General features: G+C 47.5%; 5 protein-coding genes across 5 annotated transcripts; 2 read left to right on the top strand and 3 right to left on the bottom strand.

The window, feature by feature from the left end:
- Positions 1-236: 236 nt before the first annotated feature.
- Positions 237-707, bottom strand: F5891DRAFT_912506 (uncharacterized protein; the record flags this gene model as incomplete). Its single annotated transcript, XM_041373648.1, has 2 exons — positions 237-392; positions 447-707. Coding segments are annotated over 2 exons (417 nt in total), but the record flags the coding sequence as incomplete, so codon positions are not given.
- Positions 708-1,659: 952 nt separating this feature from the next.
- F5891DRAFT_957538 (uncharacterized protein) lies at positions 1,660-4,446 on the bottom strand (the record flags this gene model as incomplete). The annotated part of the gene is made up of 7 exons (XM_041375494.1): positions 1,660-2,378; positions 2,442-2,717; positions 2,818-3,042; positions 3,093-3,466; positions 3,517-3,725; positions 3,767-4,114; positions 4,165-4,446. The coding sequence occupies 7 exons, from the start codon at positions 4,444-4,446 to the stop codon at positions 1,660-1,662; spliced, it is 2,433 nt and encodes an 810-aa protein (XP_041222843.1).
- A 3,800-nt stretch (positions 4,447-8,246) lies between these two features.
- Positions 8,247-9,045, top strand: F5891DRAFT_1149741 (uncharacterized protein). Its single transcript, XM_041365106.1, has 2 exons — positions 8,247-8,491; positions 8,556-9,045. The coding sequence occupies exon 2, from the start codon at positions 8,671-8,673 to the stop codon at positions 8,884-8,886; it is 216 nt and encodes a 71-aa protein (XP_041222842.1). The 5' UTR covers positions 8,247-8,491; positions 8,556-8,670; the 3' UTR covers positions 8,887-9,045.
- A 1,450-nt stretch (positions 9,046-10,495) lies between these two features.
- Positions 10,496-14,652, bottom strand: F5891DRAFT_1243336 (glycosyltransferase family 20 protein; the record flags this gene model as incomplete). Its single annotated transcript, XM_041369763.1, has 14 exons — positions 10,496-10,967; positions 11,022-11,167; positions 11,225-11,719; positions 11,932-11,973; positions 12,032-12,121; positions 12,178-12,235; positions 12,310-12,533; positions 12,649-12,896; positions 13,033-13,124; positions 13,323-13,412; positions 13,524-13,653; positions 13,705-13,849; positions 13,901-14,377; positions 14,425-14,652. The coding sequence occupies 14 exons, from the start codon at positions 14,650-14,652 to the stop codon at positions 10,619-10,621; spliced, it is 2,814 nt and encodes a 937-aa protein (XP_041222841.1). The 3' UTR covers positions 10,496-10,618.
- Positions 14,653-20,684: 6,032 nt separating this feature from the next.
- F5891DRAFT_1280198 (CHAT domain-containing protein) lies at positions 20,685-24,558 on the top strand. Its single transcript, XM_041370399.1, has 5 exons — positions 20,685-20,774; positions 20,829-20,979; positions 21,035-21,174; positions 21,222-21,319; positions 21,376-24,558. Exons 1-5 carry the CDS (start codon positions 20,735-20,737, stop codon positions 24,337-24,339), a joined length of 3,393 nt encoding a protein of 1,130 aa, XP_041222840.1. The 5' UTR covers positions 20,685-20,734; the 3' UTR covers positions 24,340-24,558.
- The last annotated feature ends 163 nt before the right edge of the window (positions 24,559-24,721 follow it).

The following is a 24,721-nucleotide window of genomic DNA, read 5'->3' as shown; positions in this document are numbered from 1 at the left end:
GAACATTGTATATGCGCTCCAGTAGCAACCACTGGGCCAGGTAGATACTGTGGGCCCTTGACATTGATATGAGCCGCAGAAACTGTTGAATTTGAGTCAGTTGTGTGAACAGTGAAGCCGAAAATGATCTACTACTTACAGCATGGTGGCGGTTGGATGTTTTCGATGACACAACGTTGATTGAACCGCTCGAGGTGTGGCATTGCAAACTCCTGGGCAAATACCTGCACCCAGACGGCAAGGTCTCCGCCAATTCGCTCGGGAGTTTCTTGTAGTTCGCGGGGCGTAATGTAGAGGTCGACAGGGAGGTTTTCGGGTGAAGAGACTGCTTCAGACCCAGCGCATCGAATGAGGACAGAAATTCCGCCATCAAGGCGATCTTGCATACTCAGCTGGGAAACAAGTGAGACATAAATAAGATGCGGACACTGACTTGAATGACTCACGGCGTCGAAGACGTCTTGCAGTGATGCCTCCAGAAGCTCCTCGTGGGTAAGGGATTTTTCACTGGTTCGTTTAGCAGTGCTGCTAAAGGCAAAGTACGATGGGTGAAGGCCACCAGGCAGTCTAGCCTGATAGTGTGTCCCGTCAATGTGAACGTTGTGTCTCAGTAAAGCCCTGGCGGCCGCTTGACGTTCGTTATTGCTGAATCCTTGAGCGAACGTTGAGTTGTGTAGATTGGCAAGACTGGGGATGGCGAATTTTTTAGTGGCTGATTCCATGGTTTGACTTGAGGGCTGAACGGAGGTGATAGACGCAGTGGCTCTGAGGCTAGAGATTGGAGTGACCATTATGGAACCGGTGATGTAGTCTGTAGTTGTGAAGCAAGGTTAAAAGCACAGATAAGCGCCAAAACGTAAAATGTAATACTCACTTTTGCAGGCCATGCAATTCTGGAATGAGTTCCAGAAGCACAGATCAAGCATGAAATAGCAGTGGTCGTAAACCATGAAGAAAATGAAAGGCTGGCGACTTCAAGTTGCTGCTATAGAATTCAGCTGAATACATGTGTTCAGCAGAATATTGCGTTGTCCGTGATTTGACACTCAATACAGCACGTGAGCTCACTTTGCAAGATCGGATATCACACAACTACATAGTACAAAATAGTATACAATGCATATTCATACAGGAATGACAAAGGACTATGCTATGAACGGCATGACACTTCAGATAGCCGCATAATCCTCCGAGTCAGGCAAAGAGTCTCCCTAACATTCAAGAAAGCCTACCAGGGGTCGCCAAACTAGCCTATCTGAATATCATCGTGATGAGGTCACCACAGGAGAAAGCTTGAGATTGCCAACTAACCTATCCAAACATCATCGGCATTCAAGTTGGTCCACCTATCCGAACATCATCGGCATTCAAGTTGGATCAAGGTGAGATCGCCAACTCACCTATCCAAACATCATCGACATTCAAGTTGGATCAAGGAATCGCGACGAGGTCACCATGCAGAAAGCTCGGGGTCGCCAACTAACCTATCCGAACATCATAGGTATTCAAGTTGTTCAATTCTTTCTTATATCACCCACACAATCACTTATACAATTGTCTACCTACTCTTTCTTATATCACCGATCAAACCAGAAAACTTCTCATATATGTAGTCCTATGCGGTACATGAAAAAAAACAATTACAAAGCAGAGATGGTGTCAGTCGTTTATTGAGTACAAAAAATCAGCCATGTCTTCGGTGACCACTTCGTGCTCTTCACGGTCAAGGGCTTCAATATCATGGAATTCCGACGCAGAAGAATCAGGATTCTCTGCTTGTGCTGTGGCGAGAATTAATGCGATATAGGTAGTTAAAGATCCACACTCACCGGAACTAGCACCGTTGGTATTGACTGGTCTGCTGAACGCAGGATTCGCAAGGCGAGTTCCAATGCCACTAATACCAGAGAATCCAAATAGTCTCTCAATCTGATCTAACCGATATGTGTGCACAGCGTTGATAGCCGCCCGTGAGCGCCACTGGCGTTTCAACTCGGCAGCAAGCAAAGGGTTAGCTACAAGAAGTTCGTCGATAACGGCAGACGTGTCAATGGTTTCATCGTGGATAGCAGTTCGGAGCCGGCGAATTTCAATATTGAGTCGAATAATTTCTTCGCGAGCTCGGCAGAGCTTGAAGTACTTTGTAGTCGCCTCACGGTGAGCTGGCCTTGCCCAATCCTTGTCTTGGATGTCAGTACGAGAGTCACGCAGAAGGTCAAACTCGCCAAGGAAACTGTATTCGGCAATGTCTTTCCATGCGATCGTTTGTCTCGGTGGGATGAGGGAAGCAGCCTGGATATTGTAGCGATTGATCGCGTTGCGAATAGTGTCCGAGCGCCGCTGTAAAGCTTTACTAATCTGTTGACGTAGTTTGTATCCTAAACAATTTGTAAATGAATCAGTCATAGTACAAGCGCTTACTAGTAGTGGAAATCTCAAACCTGTGCCCGATAACGAGAGCTTTGAGAGTTCAAACAATCTCATGACGACCAAACGTTCGAGTTCATCCAATGCAGTACGATACTTGCCGAGTGTCGCTTCCTCCTTGAAACGTTTGTATTCGTCACCGCCAATCAACCATCTCTCATCGACAGATAAGAGTGTTTCGCAATGAGCAACAAGCCCCTCGGCATGCTGTAATTTGGCGTATGAAGAATTAACTCGGATGCGAGCTTGCTTCAGGGCGTCATGCATCTGTTCCAAGCTGCCAATATGTACTCCATTAAGAGCGTTATTGCCAGATTCACGGGCGAGATCCCATTCAGCTCTATTAAAATTCATATCAGGGGATGGGTGGTAGTTAGTAGTCGATGGCACGATACCTTCTTTCAGCGAGTTCGTCTAGTACTTCAACGTAACGTATAGAGAGTCGATCTCGTGGAGCTGGCTGCTTCAGACCATCCAGATATATGCGTTCCTGATCAAAGAATCCAGGGAAGTCGTTGTCGCTAAGGCGTAGCTCGGCCTTGATAGTTTCTAGCTCGGCTGTCAGCAACCGAACAGATTTCAACGCTTCGCGATAATGAGTCCACAAATAATTACCTGACACTGCGGCATCAGTATTACAATTACAGCTTGATTTTTTGACTTACTAAGTGCAGCATACTTATCAGCATCCCAAAAAGCGAAATGTTCCTCGATGGCTTGGTGGCGATGAAAACGGTTAGCATGCCTTGTGCTACGCGCAAGCTCGTTAGATGCAGAGAAGATATGCTCACAACCCTCGCCCTCAGTATGGCCAGTTCCAGAGATATACATTGGGTGCCAGTCAAGCTGACACCTTCGATTGTGCGCATGGCCATGGAAGGCGCCAACCATCATCCGAAAGCTGAGATCGTGTGCACGAGGGCCCAACGTACTATTAGCTAACGTCTTCGAGAATGCGCAACCAATATCGTACGCGCAACCTCCATTTTTTCCATATACCGTAAGGAGTTTGTCGATGATCGCTATCGGATATTTCGCACTGCCAGAATACATTAGTAATATAAAAATTAGATCAAAATGCGGTCTTACAGTTCTCCGCTTCGGATCATATCACACGCGAGAAGCACAAAGCGATGGCGGCATGAAGCGATAAAAATACCTGACTCTTGGAATACGGCAAACATCTTCTTACGTGAGTCTGGGCCAGCGTTTCTCCATCGATTGACACATGTGAATGCTCCCGGATGATCCGGGTCTGTAGGCTCATCCTCCCAGTCGTCATCATTCCTCAAGTCTGTCTAAAAGATAATGTTAGAACATAGTTGTATACATAGTAAACACTTACTTGTCGGGATTTGACTTCATTCTCAAACTTGTCAACAGCGTCAGCATGAATCCAATAATCCGAACGAGCTGTGCGAGAATCAGATCGGGCGGTGGTACCATAGATGGACGAGTCCCATCGCTTCAGGCTATTGTTACCGTCAATTGATACCAGCCATTCAAAATCGAGGGCAGGTTCATCGTCGAGCTTGTAAAAGCATGCAGGGCATGTGTTTAACATACGCCAGTTGACGGTATCCCGTTTGAGCGCCTGACGCAGACGCTGGTTGATGCGATGGAGGATTTCTAGAAAAACGTCATAGGCTGCCGAGAATTGCATTTTTAAGTATGGCCGATATGGAATCTACAAACTCAACGTAAATAAACGAACCTCAATGTGAGGAATGTACGTACATCGTGAAGGTAACATAAAGTCTTGCATTGTGATTGGATACTGAACCGGGGACACGTTCGGTGCGACTGACGGTAGGCAGCGAGTGTACGAAGCGAGATGGCAACAGAAGGATACATCGGGGCACACCCGATGTACCCATAGTAGATGAGGGTTTCATTCGGGTATTGATGAGACGGTAATGGTCGTAGATGCGAGCGCCTTCGTGCTGCAAAGAAAAAATAAGTACAAGATATCAAGGAACGTTTCAGACTTACTGAATGTATCAATGAGTTCAATCTCATTAATTGAGAATGAAGCATCGACACCTGACAGGACCTGATCTGAAATATCAGGCATACCGTCCCCGGAATCTCGACTGCGATAGTTTAAGTAGGCGTCAACGAGACGATCTATCTGAAGGCCCCAATGAGCGGTTTGAGTGTCGATGCGTTCTCCCCGAATTCGTGGATCAATGTGATGACTACAATGGGTGTTAATATTTGAAGAGTTGTACACAGTGGTGAATACGTACTATCCAGTTAGATCCGCCAGTTGATGAGCAAGGTCTTCAAATGCCTCATGCTCCCCACCTGCGTGACTGAGGTCAAAGGCCTCTTCACCTGGAGGCACTGTATGGGTGAACACCTCCACGTCCATTCCAAAATCTGCCATCATATTTTCGACGCGGCTTCGGTCCTCTGATGACATTTCTAATACAACAATAAGCGTTAATGATAAAAAAAGAAAATAGTACATACCTTGTATAGCAGCCTGGCGGCTGGAATCTGCCTCTGCCATACGCTGGCTTTGTTTGCCGGCTGCCAGGACTTTGGAATAGCGATGACCCCCTCTAAAACCATGGGAAATGATGGATTTCGAGAGCCCTTTGACCCTCCCGACACCTGAGGCACGAGGCATTACTGGGTTGGGGCGACGAAGGCACGAGGGAGGCGGGAAACGGCAGATACGAAGGAGGGCAACGACGAAAGCACGAGGGAGTTGGGAAACGGCAGGTACGGACGACGACGACGACGACGAAGGTACGAAGGAGGTTGAGAAGGCACGAGGGAGGTGGGAAACGGCAGGAATGAAGGAGGTTGACGACGACGACGACAAAGGCGGAACAATGGGGGCACGATGGAGGCAGGGAACGGCAGGGACGATGAGCACAGTGATGAGGAGAGCTAGGAAGCGTGAGAAGGGCCCCTTGGTTCGAATTAGGAAGCGTAGTAGGCGTTGCCGAGCGTGCCGAATTAAAATAGGAATATGACGCAATTAAGGCGGGGCGGGATGCTTACCGAATATAGCCTATGCGCGCGCGCGCCCACCATAGTGAGGTGTACATAGTTTTTTTGAAGGTATTTTGAGGAGCTGGGGCACTATTTAACGCTGGTGTAGGGATTTGATGAAACCAAGCCTAATTATAGTTGGCGAGACACGTAACTGCCAAGTATAATAAGGCTTATTAATAGGGCAACCCAGGTGATGCTGAAATTGTTCTGTGACAGTTGTGACAGTTCCAAGTTCGCCGCGACAAGCTGCGACCAGCAAGTTCTTCGATTGACAGCTCAAAACCAATGATATAATAAGATAGCCACCTTCACCGAACGCAAATCCTTGTGCATTACGTTCCCCTCGGAATACATCAAGTACCATACGTTGGAACAAGACGATGAGGTAGATTCAGCAGTCCCAGTGGACTCCTGGTTACAACTCCGAGACAGAGTCGTGAGAATTTAATTTCCTTATGTCATCAGACTTTCAACCGCTCATTCAAGTATGTCTCACTTGCAAATATAACAAGCACATCCTCGCTCTCGACGCCTACGACAACTTCCTATCACTGGTCAGCAACTCGCCTTATGACAGGTTAAAGTGTACATTGCCCTGATTTCCCTTTTTTTTCCGACAGGCTTGCAGTTCGGAGTTTAGCCTTCTAGTGCGTCCAGTGGGCCCAATTCCGAGGCCAATATAGCCGCCCAGCCCTCATCTCAAGGACTGTAATTCCGCAATGGCGACAAAAGTTCACACACACTTATTCCTAACGGGCAGGTTTAAATCTATCCCGACCCATTCACAGCCATGACGTACTGGAGGTCAAACGATTCCCATAGGACCATTATATCCTGAAACACTGAAGACCTAAGGGTGATGACCAACTGGATGGACCACTAAGTTGCGCTCTTTTCGTTTTCTCAGCTCCATCTATGTCACACAGTGGATGGATTTGCAGTGTCCGTTTTACCCATTCAACAAAAATCGCAACCCTCGTCCTCTAGAGACTTAAAACTGACTGTTGTTGTAGCAAAGCCAAATATGTGGATTGCGATGGCACATTATATGCGAAGCTGGAGATGACATTAAACCAGTGTCGATGGGTTGGTAGTGATGCATCGACTAACATCGAGAATGATATGAGGATGTCAACCTCTGCTCCCCGAATCAGCCGTATCCCAAGGAACGCTAGTACTACGGCGGATTTCATGACAATGCGACAATCTGAACGCAACGTTGGAGGACTACTTTGTGGGCAAGGTTTCCGGGGATGGACGATGGGAAACGAACGAGATGTGTGTGCCTTCTAGATCCTTTACTACTTGTATTGCTTATTCCGACGTGTGTCATTACCGGCATGTCACTTGTGATCTGGTGTCGGGTTTTACATCACAGCGAAAACCTTTACTTTCCGCAGACATTTTCCTGTCCCATGCCAGGAATTGTTGGTCAGAGATTTAGGACAGAACTAAATCTGTCACGCTTTCTCGGGCTCGTCCGCGTTTTCGTGAAGTGGAAAGAGTCTTTAGTGCAGTTGCGACCTATTGGCGATGGTTTTGACTCGCCTTCATGTGCGACAATTGTCGGCCCTACAAATGAGGACGAATTTACTAGTTCTAAGGTGATTCTTGACTCATGTACAGTAAACTTCATTTCGCTGATTCATTAGTACGGGCATATGGTCCGTTCTACCCACGTAGTTGCCGATTAGCCACTAGTGATTAAAGGATGGATAGTGCACTGTGCTCCTGTCTTATTGTACGTCACATCAGCTATCGCACTAATTCCCTCTATTATTTCCAGAGTGACAACGTCTCTTTTAAAGGACGAGACTGACTACATATATGTACCCGAGGATTACTTTTCTTCCTACACTGACTTCATTCAGGACATTGGAGGGAGCTCGATTTACTAAATGACCATCGGGATAGCATGCGTTCCGGTGATTGAGGGATCTAAACAATTCGCGTGGGTCTAAATCAAGTAGACTCAGATCGTGCACGCGAAGGCAAACGTCTGAGGTAACGGCTCGTATCAGTAGTACCTTGAATAGATCGAGAGATCCTGTAAGTGTGTGGAGTCATAGCAAAAGAGAAAACATGGTACTGGCCAAAGCAATCAAAGGATTTAGCATACAATGGTAGGTAGTGTCATAAGAGCACATGATCAACGAGGGAAAAATAACAGAAAGATACATGTCGCTGGACAATAACGAAACTGCGGGCGCACTTGCTATTCCAACAGTGGTTGCACCCGTCTATTTGGCCACGTGTCTGCACTCTAAACTTGTCCGGACAAAAGAACCAGTATATCATGGTTGCTTCATAAATTGCCTGATCCTCATTTCTCTCAGAACCGATCCCAATTCATACTAGTCATTTTATTGTCAACCGCTTTGCCAACGAGCTTCGCCGGCTACTCGTCGATTCCAAGGTAACCCGGAGCTACCGAACAATAAGAATAGAAAGTACCCTGCATGAGATAAACGATGAATCAACTTTGATTGGCTGACAACCTTGTAGCTTACATAATCGGGTGCTGCTAGTCTTTTGTCTTCCCGGATGGATATGGTGCAAAGTTGCAAACCAACGATCGACCAACGAGGCGCATTAATATGGCTTACTCTGCTCACGGCACCTGGGCCAAACGTGTTTCATAGACAATAGTGCGTTTCTTTCACCGGTTTCATATCCGCGGGTAAATCCATGTTTGGTGACGAACATTGCATACCACGCTAATTGTCAACATCCTGATTCCTTCGAATTCACCGGTGGCGATGCCTGGTCGAAGCGGATACATATATGAGAGTTGAGAGGAGGACTCCCCACAAATACCTGCGACTCCCCTTTAACAATATCAGGGCTTCCTAAGCTCTACTGTACTAAAAACTCCACAACTTCGACTTATCTCCTGACTCCTCCTGTATCAAGTCATGGATTCGTTCTTCACACTCGCTGCCTTTTCCTCGGCGCCTGTCTCTTCTGAAGAGACGCAAGCGCAAGTACCAGTTGACCAGGAGCACTACGGCAATGCCAACTGCTACTGCGTCATCGCATGATCAGCATCACACCGGTATGTTTCTTTTCTCCCTTCCTTGCTGCCCGCGACTGAGTCTGTATCTCTTTGACCATTACAGCTCTTCTCTCGCAACCGCGTTATCATCACTGTACATTACCACTCTCCTTGTACGGTTCATCTAACCGGTCTTCGTTCGCAAAATTCGCCACATTCTGTCACAGTTGACGGACATTATGTATTATATTATCTATCGTTTTGGTAGACAGTGGTACTTACATCCGGTATGCCAAGGCTGCTGGGGATCACAACACTTGGTTCGCATATCTTCGACTCAGCTACACTTTCGTTACCTTTCTGTTGTACATATTCGAGCTCTTATTTTTTTCTGTAACTCCCTCCAGATATTACATGTATACCGTGTGCATCTTGATACTTGGAGTATGATGTGAGCTGTAAATATAAGCGTGCAGGCAGTGAATCACAATAAATATATTTCGACACCGATACATTTCTCGAGTTCATTGATACCATTCAGCACTTACTGGTAGCAGCTGAGACATCCAGCGCTGAAAATAAATTTACTTTCAATGGCCAGACGTGAATCCGAGTCGTCACGCCAGGTGTCTATAAATCAGAAATATATATGTTGCCAATTCAATATTCAATATTCTGACTCGAGTACATTATAAGTTGAACGAGTTGAACTTGGAAATTTGGCCCAACGGTAAGAGCCTCGTGTGCGTTCGCAAAATCCTGAACACTGTGACAGAGCTCAACATTAGATAAGCAAAAAAACCTTAATACATAGCCACATGAAGTTACGAGCGACACGTTTTGAGTTCCTTGCCAGCGGCCTCAAATCATCGTAAAATCATTAGGCGAGTACTGTAAAGGGGGTGTTTTTACTACTGTAGAGTAGGTTTAGATAGTTATTTTAATGAAACATGAATATGTAGAGATGTTACCCACTAAATGTCAGATCTTGAGTATGATTTTGGAAGCACATGAGCAAAGTCAATATGACGCGTTTGTGACGCGTCAATATCAATGTGATATGTCGTTGCGTCAACAACTTATGTCTCTTTCCTTAAACTCATTCATTTATTATGCATTATCCTGCTCATTACAATTCATGGTTTGCTTTTGATGACAACAACGACACTACATACCTCACGGACCTCGAGGATGATTCATATCAAAGCACGCATTTCGGATCAATCCATCAATCACATCATTCTGATACCAGACACTCACAGACACCAACTGTAGATTTTGAAGTACCATTACACTCGGACAGTCATTTGCATAGCTCATCATAGTATACTAAATTTTACATCACTTAATTCTCTGTCTCTGAGTCAACAATCATCAACTGACACCCAATCATCAAACACATCTTTGGTTCCAGCCTCGGTCTCAGATGTTGATATCGAAGCACAATTGAAGCTCAATACTCCTGAATGATTGAATCACTGTATCTATTATTCAAGGCCAATCGGCTTCCAGTGTCAGATCAATTCGGAGATCAATGGAGACTACTCTGCCCTGAGTGTGCAAGCTGGTGTCAAACCAGTGTACATACAGCCTTATCTCTATGCACACCTGGTCAATTCAAGTCACTCACCAATCATCGAGGCAGTAAGAAGTGTGCCGCTACTGCTTCCAAAAAGCAAAAGCACGACACTCAGAAAGCTGGCACATTGATCAAGCCTTGCTTTCGATCTGATCAACCTAGGTGTGTGTTCATTTCGGCTGGATTTCATTAATGATTGTGTAACATTATGTCATTGTCAGCAATTGGAACATTATGTGTTCTGATACACATAGACACCGAGCCGACGGTATCTCGTGCTTATATATGTTAGATAGGTACGCAATTGACAAGAGACAACATTGTTTTGCCACTCGTATCGAAGATGAACGAACTTACCCGTAACGAAGCCGCCTGGGGAGGAGGTTGTACTGCTAAGCTTAGGAAACGATATGTCAAATACGTCTACAAAACATTATAATGTACTCATCTAGAGAGCAGATACGACAGCGCTAGCTAGCTATAAACACAACGACACCAAATCTACAAATGGCACAGAAGATCATCTAGTGGCACAACGTACATCATGCATATTCAAAACCAAAACCAAGCCTATGTAGCCCAAACCCATCTAAGATACACCACCACCCCTACGGAGAATTCGCAAACAGCCACATCATATTCCCCACATCACCAGCATCCAATTTCCACTTCGCATCCGTTCCCTTCCCACTCGTCGACACCGTCTCCGCATTATCCAGCTCATTCAACCGCCTCAGCAGCTTCTCGTCACTACCTACAGCGAAGACGAACCCTACATCACCACCACCTCCGCTCACGGGTACGTCTAGGTCGGGCATCGAGGAGGAACGCGGGGAGTGGGCGGGTCCACCTGGATGTAGGATCGCGCCCACTGCTGTGGAGCGGGAGATGTTGTTTGGGAGGACTAGGAAGGAGTTGGACCCTGGGATTATGCGGAGGCCGTAACGTTCGCCGAGGCTGGAGTAGGAGTATTAAGGATGAGTAGGATGATGTGGGGATGCCCAAACGCACCTATCAAAGATATGATTCTGCGCTTCAGCAGCCTGACGCCTCGCCCACTGACGATCCGCACAATCATCCGTCGGACCAGTCCAGAACCTCCACACAACAGACGCCTCACGCTCTTCTACAAACGAACCAGGTGTGCGTTCCGTGAACTACACCCAACGACACATCAATCAGTACCACCCAAAAACACCCTGAAAAACACGCACATAATTCAAAATTTCCACACAAAGACCCTTCCACGTCAAATTCAAATTGGCAACCATACTTATCCACACCCCTCCTTTCCCATTCTGCACCGGAATCTTCGCAAAACACCCGTTCTCTGCTACTATACCCACTCCAGGCGCTTTGGCAGCGACTTTCTCAAGGCTCTTGATAGGCAATCCACTGAGCAACCACACCTCGTTCCGCTGATTCGCAGAGAACTTGTTCAGGAGCTCTACTGCACCTTCGGGAGGTACGAACGGTGCGAGGAGTCCAGCGCGCGACATGTCGGGACGCCAGAGCGTGCCTTCGAAATCGAGCAGGAGGATTCGGCGAGAGGAGTGTTTGTAGCGTGGGAGGAGGAGCGTGGTGTTAAGCGCAGGGACGGAATTGAGGTCTGTTTGGATGGTGTGTTCGGTGTTGGCGCGAAGGCAGCGTGTGAGGAAGGAGATTACGAAGGTTTGGGCTGTTTGGGTTACAACGTGGTTGTGGAGGTCCTGTTTTAGGTAGGATGAGCGCGTATTTAATGATTGGCGTATGAAAGGGATTATGGGCGTGTGTTGAGGAGATGGGCGCGTGTAAGACAATGGGCGCGTGTAAGAGATTAATGGGCGCGTGTAAGATGAGATGAGCACGTGTTTGATGATCAACAAACGTTTAAAACCAAGTCAGCGCACATCCATCAATTAAGCAGACAAGGTTTCCTCACCTCCCACCTTGATAATGCCTCCTCATCACTCATAGTCAAAGCCTACCCCACCCCACCCAATATCAGTTACTATTCCCAATCAATAAACACAAAAACGCACCTGATGAATAGCCTTGGCAGTCCCATGCGTATCATACGGGTTCACAGCGATGCATGACCTAAATCCGCTATAACTATACGATCCAGTGAACTTTAAAACCAGGTCAATAAACAGAGGTATGTGGGAAGGGAAGAGGGGGGACATACCTCGCTCAGGATCAAAGGCCTATGTCTCCCATCTTGACATTCAACAAACTCATGCGTCCTATCATAACTATCAGCACTCACAATCAAAACACAGGGGGAATACCACCAATCTGCAATGAACCGAAAACTCACCTCAATGCCATCCCCTCCCTCAAACTGGTTACCAAAAACGCATCCGCGACAGTTAAAAGCGCCAGATATTGACTAAATGTGACTTCTTGCGTGTGAAGGAACACGACTGGCTGGTAGGTGAGCGTGCTGAACGCACTGTTGATGCGTGCTACGACGTCTGATACGCCGCCTGCTGCTAACTCGTTGGATTCGGTTGTTTGGAGGGCTACTTGGAGGAGGATGACCTGGTGTTTGTGTTTGTGTTAGTATAAGTTATGTTTCGTATTGGAAGGAGGGATAAGATGGGAAAGGAGAATGGGAAGTAGATGACAGAAGACGGAAAAGGAAAGGAAAATGCACCTTTCCCTGATACTCTGGCCACTTCTTCAAGAACAACTCGAACGCCTCGAGTTTGTGCCTCACGCCTTGGATCTCATCCAATTTATCTCTCCCTACGACTATCATCATACCCGAATAGCGTTGTCGGAGGAGTTGGACCCAATAAGAGACGTCGGGCTCGCGGCGCCGTTCGCGTAGGGCACCTACGTCTATGCCCATGGGGAAGATACCCACGTCTACGAAACGGCCGTGGCCTTCACGGGCACCGCCTGGGATGCCGTATTCGACCTGAGTAGGTGTGAGCGGGAAGGGAGAGGTGGAAAAGAGGGAAGGGGTGAAAAGAAGGGAAGGGGAGAGGGAATCGGTGGAAGAAAACACTATCATCCCACACACCAATCAAAACACCCTGCACAAAAAGGACGTCAGGACGAGGCAAGAAACCCACCTGAATCCCCTTGGGCAACGCTTCGACTGCAAGAATGCGAGAGACGGTTTGTCTGTGTGGATTGTTTGCGTGCGTTAGCTCATGCGTCGTGAGATGAGATGAGATGAGATGAGTGAGAAAGTGATAGGGGTGCAGTACGTATACGAACGCAGTGAATAAAGACGAAACCAGGAAACCCAGCCAACTATATCTCCTAGCACAACCCAATCCCCTTTCCTAAGAACCTCAGCTGAGACAAAACAAAACACACCTAAAATGCCTCGCATAACTCGCAGTCTGAAATCCTACAAGATCCGCACCGAGCATACCACGGAGAAGATGTTCGCGTACGCTTAAGCATCTATGGGTTTGGGTCAGTGACTTAGAAGGTGGCATGGTGTAGAAAGGGGAGAGGTGTGATGAGTGTCAAAGACTTGGCACCGACGCCAACGGAAACGGAGAAACGACCCACCTAAATATCTCACTACTCGGAAAAGCGACATGCATGAAGAACCCGATTGTAGCACTAGCGAGAGCGGGTACACGTGTGCTTTGGCGGAGGAGGAGGGGGAGGAGCATCAGGTGGTAGTCGTTGATCCAGACTGAGCGCGTATATCAGACAGAACCAAAGTTCCCCGCAACGAAAGACGTACCGACATCGCCCTCCGTCCAGACGCTCTCGATAGCCTCTGCAAAACGTTTATTAACAGCAGCATACTGCTTAAATGCCGCGCTCTCGAAGAAGAGTTTCGTTTTTGGCGCGTCGGGGACTGCATAATGAAGACACGGCCAAAGGACCTACATATCGGGCATCAATGTGGATCCGCAAGGGACAGGGAAGAAAAGGACCTGATGACAAAACTCATCATAACAACTCTCAAACTCCGCATCAGGGATCCAGACCGGTAGACTAGAATGCGACTCCTTCATCCTTCGATCGATGCTCGCTTTGAGTTCTGTGTTATAAGCGTCTGTACTGCTACCGAGGGTCCCGACCCAGAGTTTGTTAGTCATACGTTCTTTAACGCTGTCGACTGCGTTCTTGAGGCCACCGTTGCAATGGATGTTTGGTGCAAAGTAGTAGGGTTCGGATGATGTGTTTGAGTAGGAGCGGGTGGGGTACCTAGGTGGCTTTGAGGATGATCTGCGCTGTAGACGAATAGGATGGAGTGGGTCTGGTTGAAACTTTGCAAGGGAAACGTCCATGTTTCGGATAGAGGACGGTGAGATTGAACCCTTGCCTGCGGGAGATGGAGCTAATGAAGCAAATTTGGAGAATGGATTTAATTCAGAGGGAGGAGTGGTGATTGGAGTGATTGCACGAGACTTGTAGGGGTTAATTCGTCGTACCTAGAAATAATCGAAGAACTCACTTTCAAATCATCGACTATACTCTTGAGAGGAGCTGGCGTGCTACCGATAGATCGCGATGAAGCATGTCTGAATGCTGGAGGACGACCGCCCAGGTCCTGGATAGCTGCTGTTGTACCTACCTCTCGAGCATAAATATCTGGAGTAGGAGGGCTACTTTCACCTGGAACTGCAGTCGTTGGTAAGAATAGTGAAGCGATGATGACACGGTGATTTCGTAGTGAGCTCATGATTGTTCGTGATCAGAGCTTGTTATCCGTAGCAGTGTCCTCATAAACAAGATCCCAAATCGTCATGATGCTCCATCGATCCATCTGTTTTCCACACGGCGTAATCATTGTGTCACAACGAACGTGCCACCAAACCGACAACACCCGGGTTCCTTCTATTTTTGGCAAGTCTCGATGTCGTCCATGAAATGTGCGTTCTCGGATAGAATCGGTCATGGTCGTGCCAGAGACGCATTCGAGTTCGTGGTACTTAAGGTCTACGTGGCATGTATAAAATCTATCTAACTCCCTTACCACCCGTGAGAATCAGGTTATTTTGTTGCTGTCAGGGCAATCGCACCTCTCTTACTACTCTTAGCATCTGCATCACGTATCGAACAGCGTACCTTCACGCGGAATGTTCGCCAGCAACCAGGGATGTCATGTGGCTCGAACATTTTGTGGTCTCCAATGTCTATCACCCCAACTACGTTCCTTACAACTCTCGAGTCTAAGTACTTCCGGCACCAAACTGGCAATACATGTTGCGGCTTGTCCATGGCCCCATGCGATCCATCGTGGGTTCCACTTCATGCTTAGTACTTCCACCACTCAGCTTATGACGAATGGCAGATCGTGGCTGAAGCGCTGAAGATCGAAAAAATATTCCATCGTATCCGCTGCCCTCGATGCAGTTCGCAAACGATAGTTAGCTTACTTGTCAGTCTATGTTCCTGTAGCATGATGACATTTCTTGACTATTGCAAGTCACCACCGATCTCAGTCCGAAGACTCAATCCAGAATATTGATACTCGTGTCGTCAATAATACACGGCATCGCAGCGTCAACTTAGGTGCCTCACAAGGACAACACACAACATCTATCTCACTTATATCATAAGCATGCTGCCCAGTGTAGTGTTCTACACTGTCGATCAAGTTTTTGAGGGAAGGCTGGGATCTGGAAGGCAGGGTACCTTAGTCCGAGTCTGGGCTTCCACAACTAGTTCTTGAAAATCCTTCCGGACGCAGACTGGCGCATCAGAGAACCTGAGAGAAGAAGATATCATCATATATCGTAATATATAGGAAAGGTTTTCGTCACATTGTAATATAAAGTGATATAAAGCAATATATGACCATGTAAAAGCACCATAATCAGCATAATCCCCAGCAAGAACTCACCGGTTTACTGATGGGCTCCGTAGTGCGAACCCTTGATTCGCTTGACCCAAGACTCACCTGTCCGCTCTTCTATCCCATTTCGAATTGAGTAATCTTATCTTTGATTGATGATTCGAGCTGAATGATGTTATTCCAAGTCACTGTTTGTCAGACCTCAGACGCTTCTCATGACGTGGAGATCTTGTTGGTTCAGTCATCCATGGAGCTGACGCCGCCCGACATAGCGATGTCTATTTTTTTGTAGAAAATGTCACACTTCACACGATACTCAGGAATCCACGATTATATTCAATCACCGAGGTCATCGCTCCGCTTCTCACGATTCTAATCTTTCCAGTTTACAGTCAGTCGTACTTTGATTTTTCATCCCACGAGGGCCGCCCAGCATGTGATACGTCACCGTGCTACAACTGCTTTTACAACGAGATACCGTGCTATGCATTGCTCCCTCGTCGAAACGGAAAACCTGGCTTCAACATATAACCAAAATAAAGGCGCATCATAATTCAACAGCCGCCACACGTACGTGCATTATTTCTTGACATCATGATAACCAATGATCGTCCCTGCGTTTTCGCCATCTCGAAAATTATCTCAGTCGCACCCTTTCCAAGTCAACCTTGTGCTCATATCAATCTTTTCAGTCCTAATTGCCACGACACCCAACAACAACGCTACTCCGACCCACCAGGGGCAAGTGAATTGCATTTCTTCTCAAGGCTGGGAACTGACACTAACCAAGTGTACACCGCTTGCGGGATCTGGTAATTCGCTCTGTTTTCTACCAGTAATTTACGAGACTGTGAACTTGAGAGAAATAAAACATGTTCTAATGGAGGTCGAGCATTTCTGACACACAGCAGCGCGCGCTGGGATTAAATATGTCTAGGCGGCACATTGAACGACGCAGTTCAAAGGCTCACGGTCATGGATAAATCGATGATGGATTTCAGTGGACATTCCACACCAGAAAGAACACGTGCCAACTACATAGTACCATTGTTGGTGGGGTATTATTTATTACTTTCGGAATAAGATAGGCGTGCAACTTGAAAGAGCTTCATCCGGAGATAGATGGGGTCGATTAGATCTCATCAGCTGAGTACTTATTTGATTTCTGGAGAGCGCTCCTGATTGTCAGCTTTTCACAAGTTGGTTTGATGACCCGAAACCAGGAACCGCGCAGCTAGTCTCCCGACCAGCACTCGACCCTGAACTATCAGCGTTATCGTCCAATCTTTTAGCAGCCGGTCATCACAGACACCCGCCTCGACACACCCTCACCATTGTTATCCACCCAATCCCTGGCCATTGTCTGATCTGATGATGAGACCAGAATCGATATTCTTCCATATTCGTAGTATTATCCCCCTGAGGCCTGAACCGGCAGTTTTCAACCCAACATTCCACAGATGGAGTGCCTTATATTATCAAAGAACACAATGCAAATGCGACCAGGGATTTTGTATCTGATCGTAACTACTTTACCTTGCGCTGCCGCGTCATATACTACCGCTGTCTCTCAGTTACAGAAACGGACAGTGCGGGGCTAAGTCTGGGGTCTGCAGTCGCTCGGCTCAATTCGGCCGGAGTTTACATTCTCCTCAACAATATTCTAGGCCTGTCGGAGCCCTCCGAGCATAGATGCGCTTGCCTAATTACCGCAAGATCTTGGTGTAAGAATTGTCCGCCTCCGTCGTGGACGCTGGAGTCACAGGTCGCTCTGAGGCATCTTATTGGCAAATGTGGGATCACTAGCCAGCGACGTAGCGGATGCATTAAACAAGCGGCAATTACATAACAGCCTCCTTCCGGTTTCATGGTGACATTAAAAAGTGGCAACATGTAAGCTGCATACACAATGTATGCTCCTGAAAGGGATTCGAGGCTAGCAAGGCATGACAAAACAGCTAGAGTCTCCCTAACCTCATTTACAAGAAGAAAAAGCGAAAATGGCAATGGACTTATCACGCAAAGTTCTTGCTTGCTGAGAGATGAACGAGGTCTTCATTTCTGCTGTAACTGAGACCGCGGTAATGCTCGTACCGAGGGAGCGGTAGTTATAGACGACTTGTGCTATTCCAGTCAGCCAAATATTGAGTCATAGCTGGACAGATAGGAACACAATCGTTTGCCTGAAGGCACTCCTCCCAACTAACTCGGATGTCAGGCCTTCAGGGATTAATCGAAACAAAAATACACGATCCGAAACAAGTGTTTTGGGTCTGGTTCTTTCACGAACTTTGGATCCCTGTAGCAATTTGAACAACGGATCAACTCGAGCCACGTATGCGTTGACAACCGACTCCAAAAACTTCAGCTGATATTCATGTGTCCAAAACACGACTTTACGCCCTCTTCTGTGGAGCATAAAAGAGACAGCACCAACAATCAAGTTGCCATCAATATCTCCACAAGTGAAATCAACTCACCATCATGTTTATCCGCCTCTCTACTGTTTTCGCTGTTCTCATCGGCTTGACGGCCTTTGTAAACGCTGGAGTGCCAGTAAGCCTCACGACCCATTTTATCTCACCTTGTTGAGCTTACAATGTGCATAGGCCAATTATGTAGCACTTGCGCGCGTAAGCCTTTTTTCACACTGAATCTCATCTCAAACTCACCATATATCGTATAGGAAGAGTCTTCTGAACCATTTCAGCGCTCACCAGGACAACAGCGTGTTAGGCTTCTTTCGCATTGAATATTTCAGCTTAACTTACCAAGTGGTTGACTCACGGCACATTGTACACAGGGAAACTTCTATGCACTTCCAGACTATTATGAAGAACCAGTTACAAGGGACCTCGATTTAGAATAGTGCTCACAACAAATTGAACAGCCAGGTGTATTGCGTCGGAGTGTACGCGTCTATCGAGCATGTGTGAAGCTCCGAAGTCCATCAGAGACAAGTATTTGCACGCATAGAAAACACTGCTCAAATGATACGGGGATGATCACTGAGTAGAAATAGAAGGCACGGAAATATTGACGCACAAGCATGTATATTAAATAGTTCAAAAAACCCGTTTTCTACGATGGAGACCAAGAGACGATCTCGCTAAAGTGCTAGAGAACCTAAGTCACGGTGGAGTTTCATCTGATTCGGACGAGCATGACTTACCTCTGACAACATTTGGTGTCTTGCATGGCGACGAGACAACACAAGGTCATGGTCTCGTCCTACCCTAGTGAGAATGGCTGATTTCTGCTCGAGTCGATACTGATGCATAGTTCAATGTGAGCAGGCATGTACCGGGAGGTGACAATCATATATTTTGCGCCGATGACTGTAGATCATAAGGATCATGAAAGGAGTACGAAGGTGGTATGCAGCGACTCAACTTCAAGTCATCAGACATGCTGGTGTAATAAAGGAAAACGAGGATCAAGGACGTGCCAGGTGCAGTGATGAGTGATGAGTATGAAAAGACGGGAGTCGGAGAAGAGGTGGGTGGTCCAGGTCTTGTGGCGCATGTATTTCCATGGCATTTGTATGTTTGACATATAGACATGTGATTATACAAAGCGCTGAGAACGATGGCCGACTTGAGAATGTTAGCGGAAGAGTCTGTACATGCTGCAAGAAGCGAGCAACGTCAAGGTCAGTCATCACCGTAAGTAGCACGCCAAGTCCGAAGGGAACATGCGCATCCTGCGAGGCTTGCTACTCCTGTACTTTCATAGCTGAGTCGTACTAAGGTGAGATGTGTATTTCATACTAGTAGATACTGTAGAAACAATATAAACTGCTGAAAGGACGCGCAACAAAGTGGAAACACCAGTGAGGGTTCGTGAGAGCATGTCAGAAGGGATAGTAGAATGCAACGGACAATGTTAATAACGATGAGGAATATGATTGAGATCTGGAACAACAGTTAGAATGAGCTTCAAGTCGCTACACACCTAATACTATACAAACGCTGCAAAGGTGGTCAGCGGTCACGGTTCAAAACCAACAGAGGCAAGCTCAAAATTCCTTGGACAAGATTCAGAACGCAAACGAAAAAAAAAAAGAGACACCAGAAGTGCCTCATAAGCTTAAGGCTTACGAGGTGCAGCGTCCATGGCCAGTAGTACTAAGTGTTTGTCGTTGATGAGTCGGTGCCAGTGGCATCACATAAGCAACACGGTCACGGGAGTTGGACTGAATAGGAAATTGAATTCTAACCTTGTCCGAGGATGACACGGATAGGTGGCCACCTCAAGGAACCGCGAGTCGATGTCCATCTATTTGGTGATTTCCTGTACGTTACATCTTCCCCTCATCCAAGCACACAAGTCCTTGGCCAAAATGTCATCACGATCATCCGGTACCAATGATATAGTCAAATCCGGCAGCGATCAAGTTTCCTGAACATTCATCAATCGTCCTTCAATACAGTTGGTTGCATCCTCACTTTTCAAATTGACATTCTTTTCTCATTCCTCTGTCCAGGCAAGATTATCCTGCCCCCGTTATCAGGCTTCGTATAGAATCATTCGGTGCTTCTTAGCCTTAGCGTGCCGTCTTCAGTGGTTTTAACATTGTTCACATTACCATATGAAATACACTCGATTCTACATCTCGCCGAGGTGTGCTGACAAGTAGTATGATACAAGTCCAATTACTCTGAGACTCGCTCAACCTCGGCTGTCCACTTTCGCTGAAGACCGGTCATGACTAATATTGTCTACTCTAGATTCTTCCATTAATCCTGCCAGTGATCTCCATTCCCAGCGCTTAGTGCAATCATACCAGCGTTTATATCGTGCCGAACAGCCTTCGACAAATACACGTGTAGCATGACCTGAACCTCCCTCTCAGCTGAACTCTATCCACATATCATATCCTTACCCCCTTCATCCTTTCTCACTGATTCCGTCCACACCACTCAGCCCATCTTCAATCCCCACCAATTTGCTCTATCACACCATCATGCCTGGTAGCTCAGAAAGCCGATGTATCAGACTTGAAGGCGAGTCCCTCCGAACTACCTTCGTATTTATTGCCATCCTCACAATATCTACAGTCATTAGTGGAAAGAATCTTCAAGTTCCCTCCTGGCGCAACCCTGCTGGCATCTACGTATCCATCAATGTCGACTCCAGGGGGCGCTGGAAATCAGCCATCGGTGTCTTATCATCTGATGAATCTGTAGTGTGGGGGAATTCTATAACTCTGTAAAGTTCATGGAGACATTCTGACGCGATGCGAGAACTGATCTTCGGTTCATAGATCATCACACTCCTTACCTGTACTGTCAGTGGAGATCAGGGCGTCCTTTGAGCTTGGTCGACCGCTAGGCGGTGGAGAGGTCATCGGCGAACTTCAGATGTTGCGGGATGAGCTACTCGATCATGAAGATGAGCCATTTGGTGAGTGGTTCGCTTCTCAGTTATGCACATACACTGACGTCCTGTAGATTTATTCTTCCCATCCGTGCGCGGTGTTCACCCTTCCCTCAAGCTGAAGGCCGTCATTGTACATGCTTGCGACGATCAGGACGACGCACTGTTTGATGTGAGTGACGCTGGTATCTGTCCTGTTAGCTTTTTCTGACAGGACGCAAACTGCAGTCCCTCGTAGACTGCGAGATTGCTCGAGACACAGATGCGGGTCACACACAATTTGCCGCATACATGACAAGCAAGAAAGTCTCTCATCTGAACGACGCTGTAGACCATTTTCAGTTGGTTCTGGACCAGTGTCCGGCCAGCCATCCAGACCATGCCACGGCTCTCACCAACCTCGCGTGGGCCCGCCTTGAAGGCTATATCTTAAATGATCTCGAAGACATCGATGCCACTACTTCCCTCTTCCGCGACACCCTTGCATTGCGTCCGCAGCACCATCCCGATTATCCCTTATCTCTATACAATCTCACCCGAGCGCTGACTTGGCGCCACTCCAAGAAAAGTACTGCTGCCGACATTCGCGAAGCCGCCCAACTCTATCATGAACTATTGCCTCTCTTCCCAGAGGGTACCTACCTTTATAGCATCGCGGCAGGGAAGAACGGTGTCGATCATGTGATTGGCAGCTGCAACGAACTTCCAAAAGATGCATCTGATGAGGGCATCCACTTTCGACGAGTCGTTCTCGATCTCTGTCCTCTGGGCCATCAACTCCGTCCATCAATACTTAATAAACTTTCAAGTGCTCTCAGATCACGGTTTACACAACGAGGCCACATTGATGATTTAGACGAAGGCATACTGTTTCGACGTGAAGCCGTGTCTCTGTGTCCCGAGGGACATGCTAACCGTCATACCTACCTGAACAACTTGGCCTTTTCACTCGTATCCCGCTTTAGGTACCAAGGCAAACCTAATGACCTCGATGAGGCAATCTCTTTACATGAAGAAGCGCTGCGTCTGTGCCCTGTTGGGCACAAATCTCGTGATTACTCATTAAATACCCTAGGGGGCGCTCTCATCGTCCGTTTCAACAAACGCGGCGACATTGATGACATCACCCAAGCTATCAGTCTCCGTCGCGAGGCACTGATGTTGACCCCACCTGGGCATCCACATCGTCACACCACGCTTAACAACCTTGCCCTCACGCTCCAAACCAGATGTAACAAATCGCATGTTAGAGAGGATCTTAATGAAGCCATTGATTTGTATCGCGAATCCCTTCGGCTAAATGGGCTTGACAATCCAGGGTACCCCGCAACTCTTTTAGGTTTGAGCTCGGTGCTCTGCTCTCGTTTCAAGCAAACTCAGAAGAATGAAGATGTCGAGGAGGCCATTGCTCTTTGCCAACAATCATTGGCGGCTCTGTCTTCACTGCACCCGGGCAGGTATTTCAGCTACGTGTGGCTAAAGGGGGCCTATTTGTCTCGTCACGAGATTCGACATGACCCTGCTGATTTACTGCTCGCTATAGAGAACTTCAGACTTGCCTCGCGGCACCCCACTCAAGGACTCCCACAACGCATTGCGACAGCACACAAATGGACCATTGCCGCGGAGCAGCATGGTCATGAATCCGCATTAGAGGCATACAGCACGTGTTTCGAGCTTCTTGATGGTCATTTGGCAACGCGATCATCGACTATTTCACGACGCGAAGCTGCTGCTGCCTTCAATGGTGTCAGATCGCTACCTGTAGATGCAGCCTCATGTGCCATATGTCACGACAATCTACGACAGGCAGTTGAACTCGCAGAGCAGGGCCGTGGCCAGCAATGGTCGCTGGCATCTCGACTCAGAACTCCAGTTGAAGACCTCGAGTCAGCAGATCCGACACTGGCGCGCGATTTTTCGGAGCTGAGCAAACGCGTTTCCAATGCCGCACAGAGTTCTGCAACCATCACCGACAGAACTGCTGCTGATCGAGCAGCAACAGAATATAGGAGACTTACAAGGCAATGGGAAGCAGCGGTAGCTGAGATACGCAATCTTCCAGCGTTCTCGCGGTTCCTCCTCCCACCTTCATACAAGGACCTCCAAGCCGCAGCACGCCAAGGCCCGGTCATCATCCTCATTGCGAGTCAATACTCGTGCAGCGCCATCATTGTCCCGACGTCAGGAGACCCCCATCATGTTCCTTTGCCGTCCATCGCTCTCGCAGATCTCAAGATTCTCAAGGATCGCTTCACCAGGGCAATACGAGAGTCATCTCGGATGAACCCACGGGAGTCGAGGACGGATCTAATAGTGCTCTTACGGATAATATGGGACCAGATCATGCTACCCATCGTCGACGTACTCGAGCACGTCCTCAAACTACAGCGCCGCTCTCGAATCTGGCTGTGTCCCACTGCAGCTTTCACGTCCATTCCTCTTCATGCAGCTCACCCGTTTCAAACAAAGCCGGATCGTTCTGGGAAGGAGCCATGCCTGGAGGATATCTACATCTGCTCTTACACCCCGACACTTTCTGCTCTGATCAGATCTAGACAGTCGATGAAGAAGCGCGTGCCTCCGTCCTTTGTGGCGATCGGACAGGGTCAACCGGGTGCAGGGAAAGGCAAGGCGCTCTTAGCTGTCGACAGCGAGCTCGAGCTCGTCCATAAGCTTGTCCCCGCGACGGCCAACCGCACCACTATCTCTGGCGATGAAGCCACACGAGCAGGTGCACTCGAAGCCTTGCAGCAGAACACCTGGGTGCACCTCGCTTGTCATGGCAAGCAGGACCCAAAGCAGCCTTACGATTCGCATTTCGTCATGAAAGACGAACATTTGACGCTGCTCGATATCATGGAGAGACATATTCCACAGGCCGAGTTCGCGTTCTTATCGGCTTGTCATACCGCTGTAGGCGATGAGGAGACGCCCGATGAAGTGATCCACCTCGCAGCTGGTATTCAGTTTTCAGGGTTCAAGAGCGTCGTTGGCACGCTGTGGGAGGTCGACGATTCTGTCGCGAAACACGTCGTAGAAGCTTTCTACGGGTATATGTTTGGAGATTTGCAGAAAGGTGGTGTCATGGACTGCACGAGGGCAGCCTGGGCACTCAACCGTGCTACGCACACGGTGAAGACGAAAGTGCCGCTCGAGCAGAGAATGGTTTTTGTTCATATTGGTGTGTAGTTGTACGTCGCATTGCTGTCGTCTGGTATATATTCACATGTTAATCTGAGACCCTCTTTCATTCTGTTGTACAAATGACCCTGATGCATGTTTCTTCACTCTAGCTATAGTCTATTTCGTATATATTGTCGTGTTTTTGTCGACTAGAATGTTTCACCAAAGTTCTTGTGTACTCAACTTTGACTCAACTCGTCTTTTGCTTGAGTACTTAGATAGTAGGAGCCGACTCGCGTCTTCCAATTACGCCTGAATCATTGATGCAATTCACTTAGACTTGAATTTCGTTGTTGCGCACTGTTTCTTTGCATTCGAATCCATACTGAAGAGCTTGAAGGTAGCATAATAACGTAGCAGTGATCAAAAACACGGGCACACCAGATAG

This window comes from Suillus fuscotomentosus (assembly GCF_016647785.1).
Source record: "Suillus fuscotomentosus strain FC203 chromosome Unknown F5891scaffold_48, whole genome shotgun sequence".
NCBI lineage: Eukaryota > Fungi > Basidiomycota > Agaricomycetes > Boletales > Suillaceae > Suillus > Suillus fuscotomentosus.
Note: the sequence above shows the minus strand (reverse complement) of the source record. Positions and strands in the feature narration are given on the sequence as shown.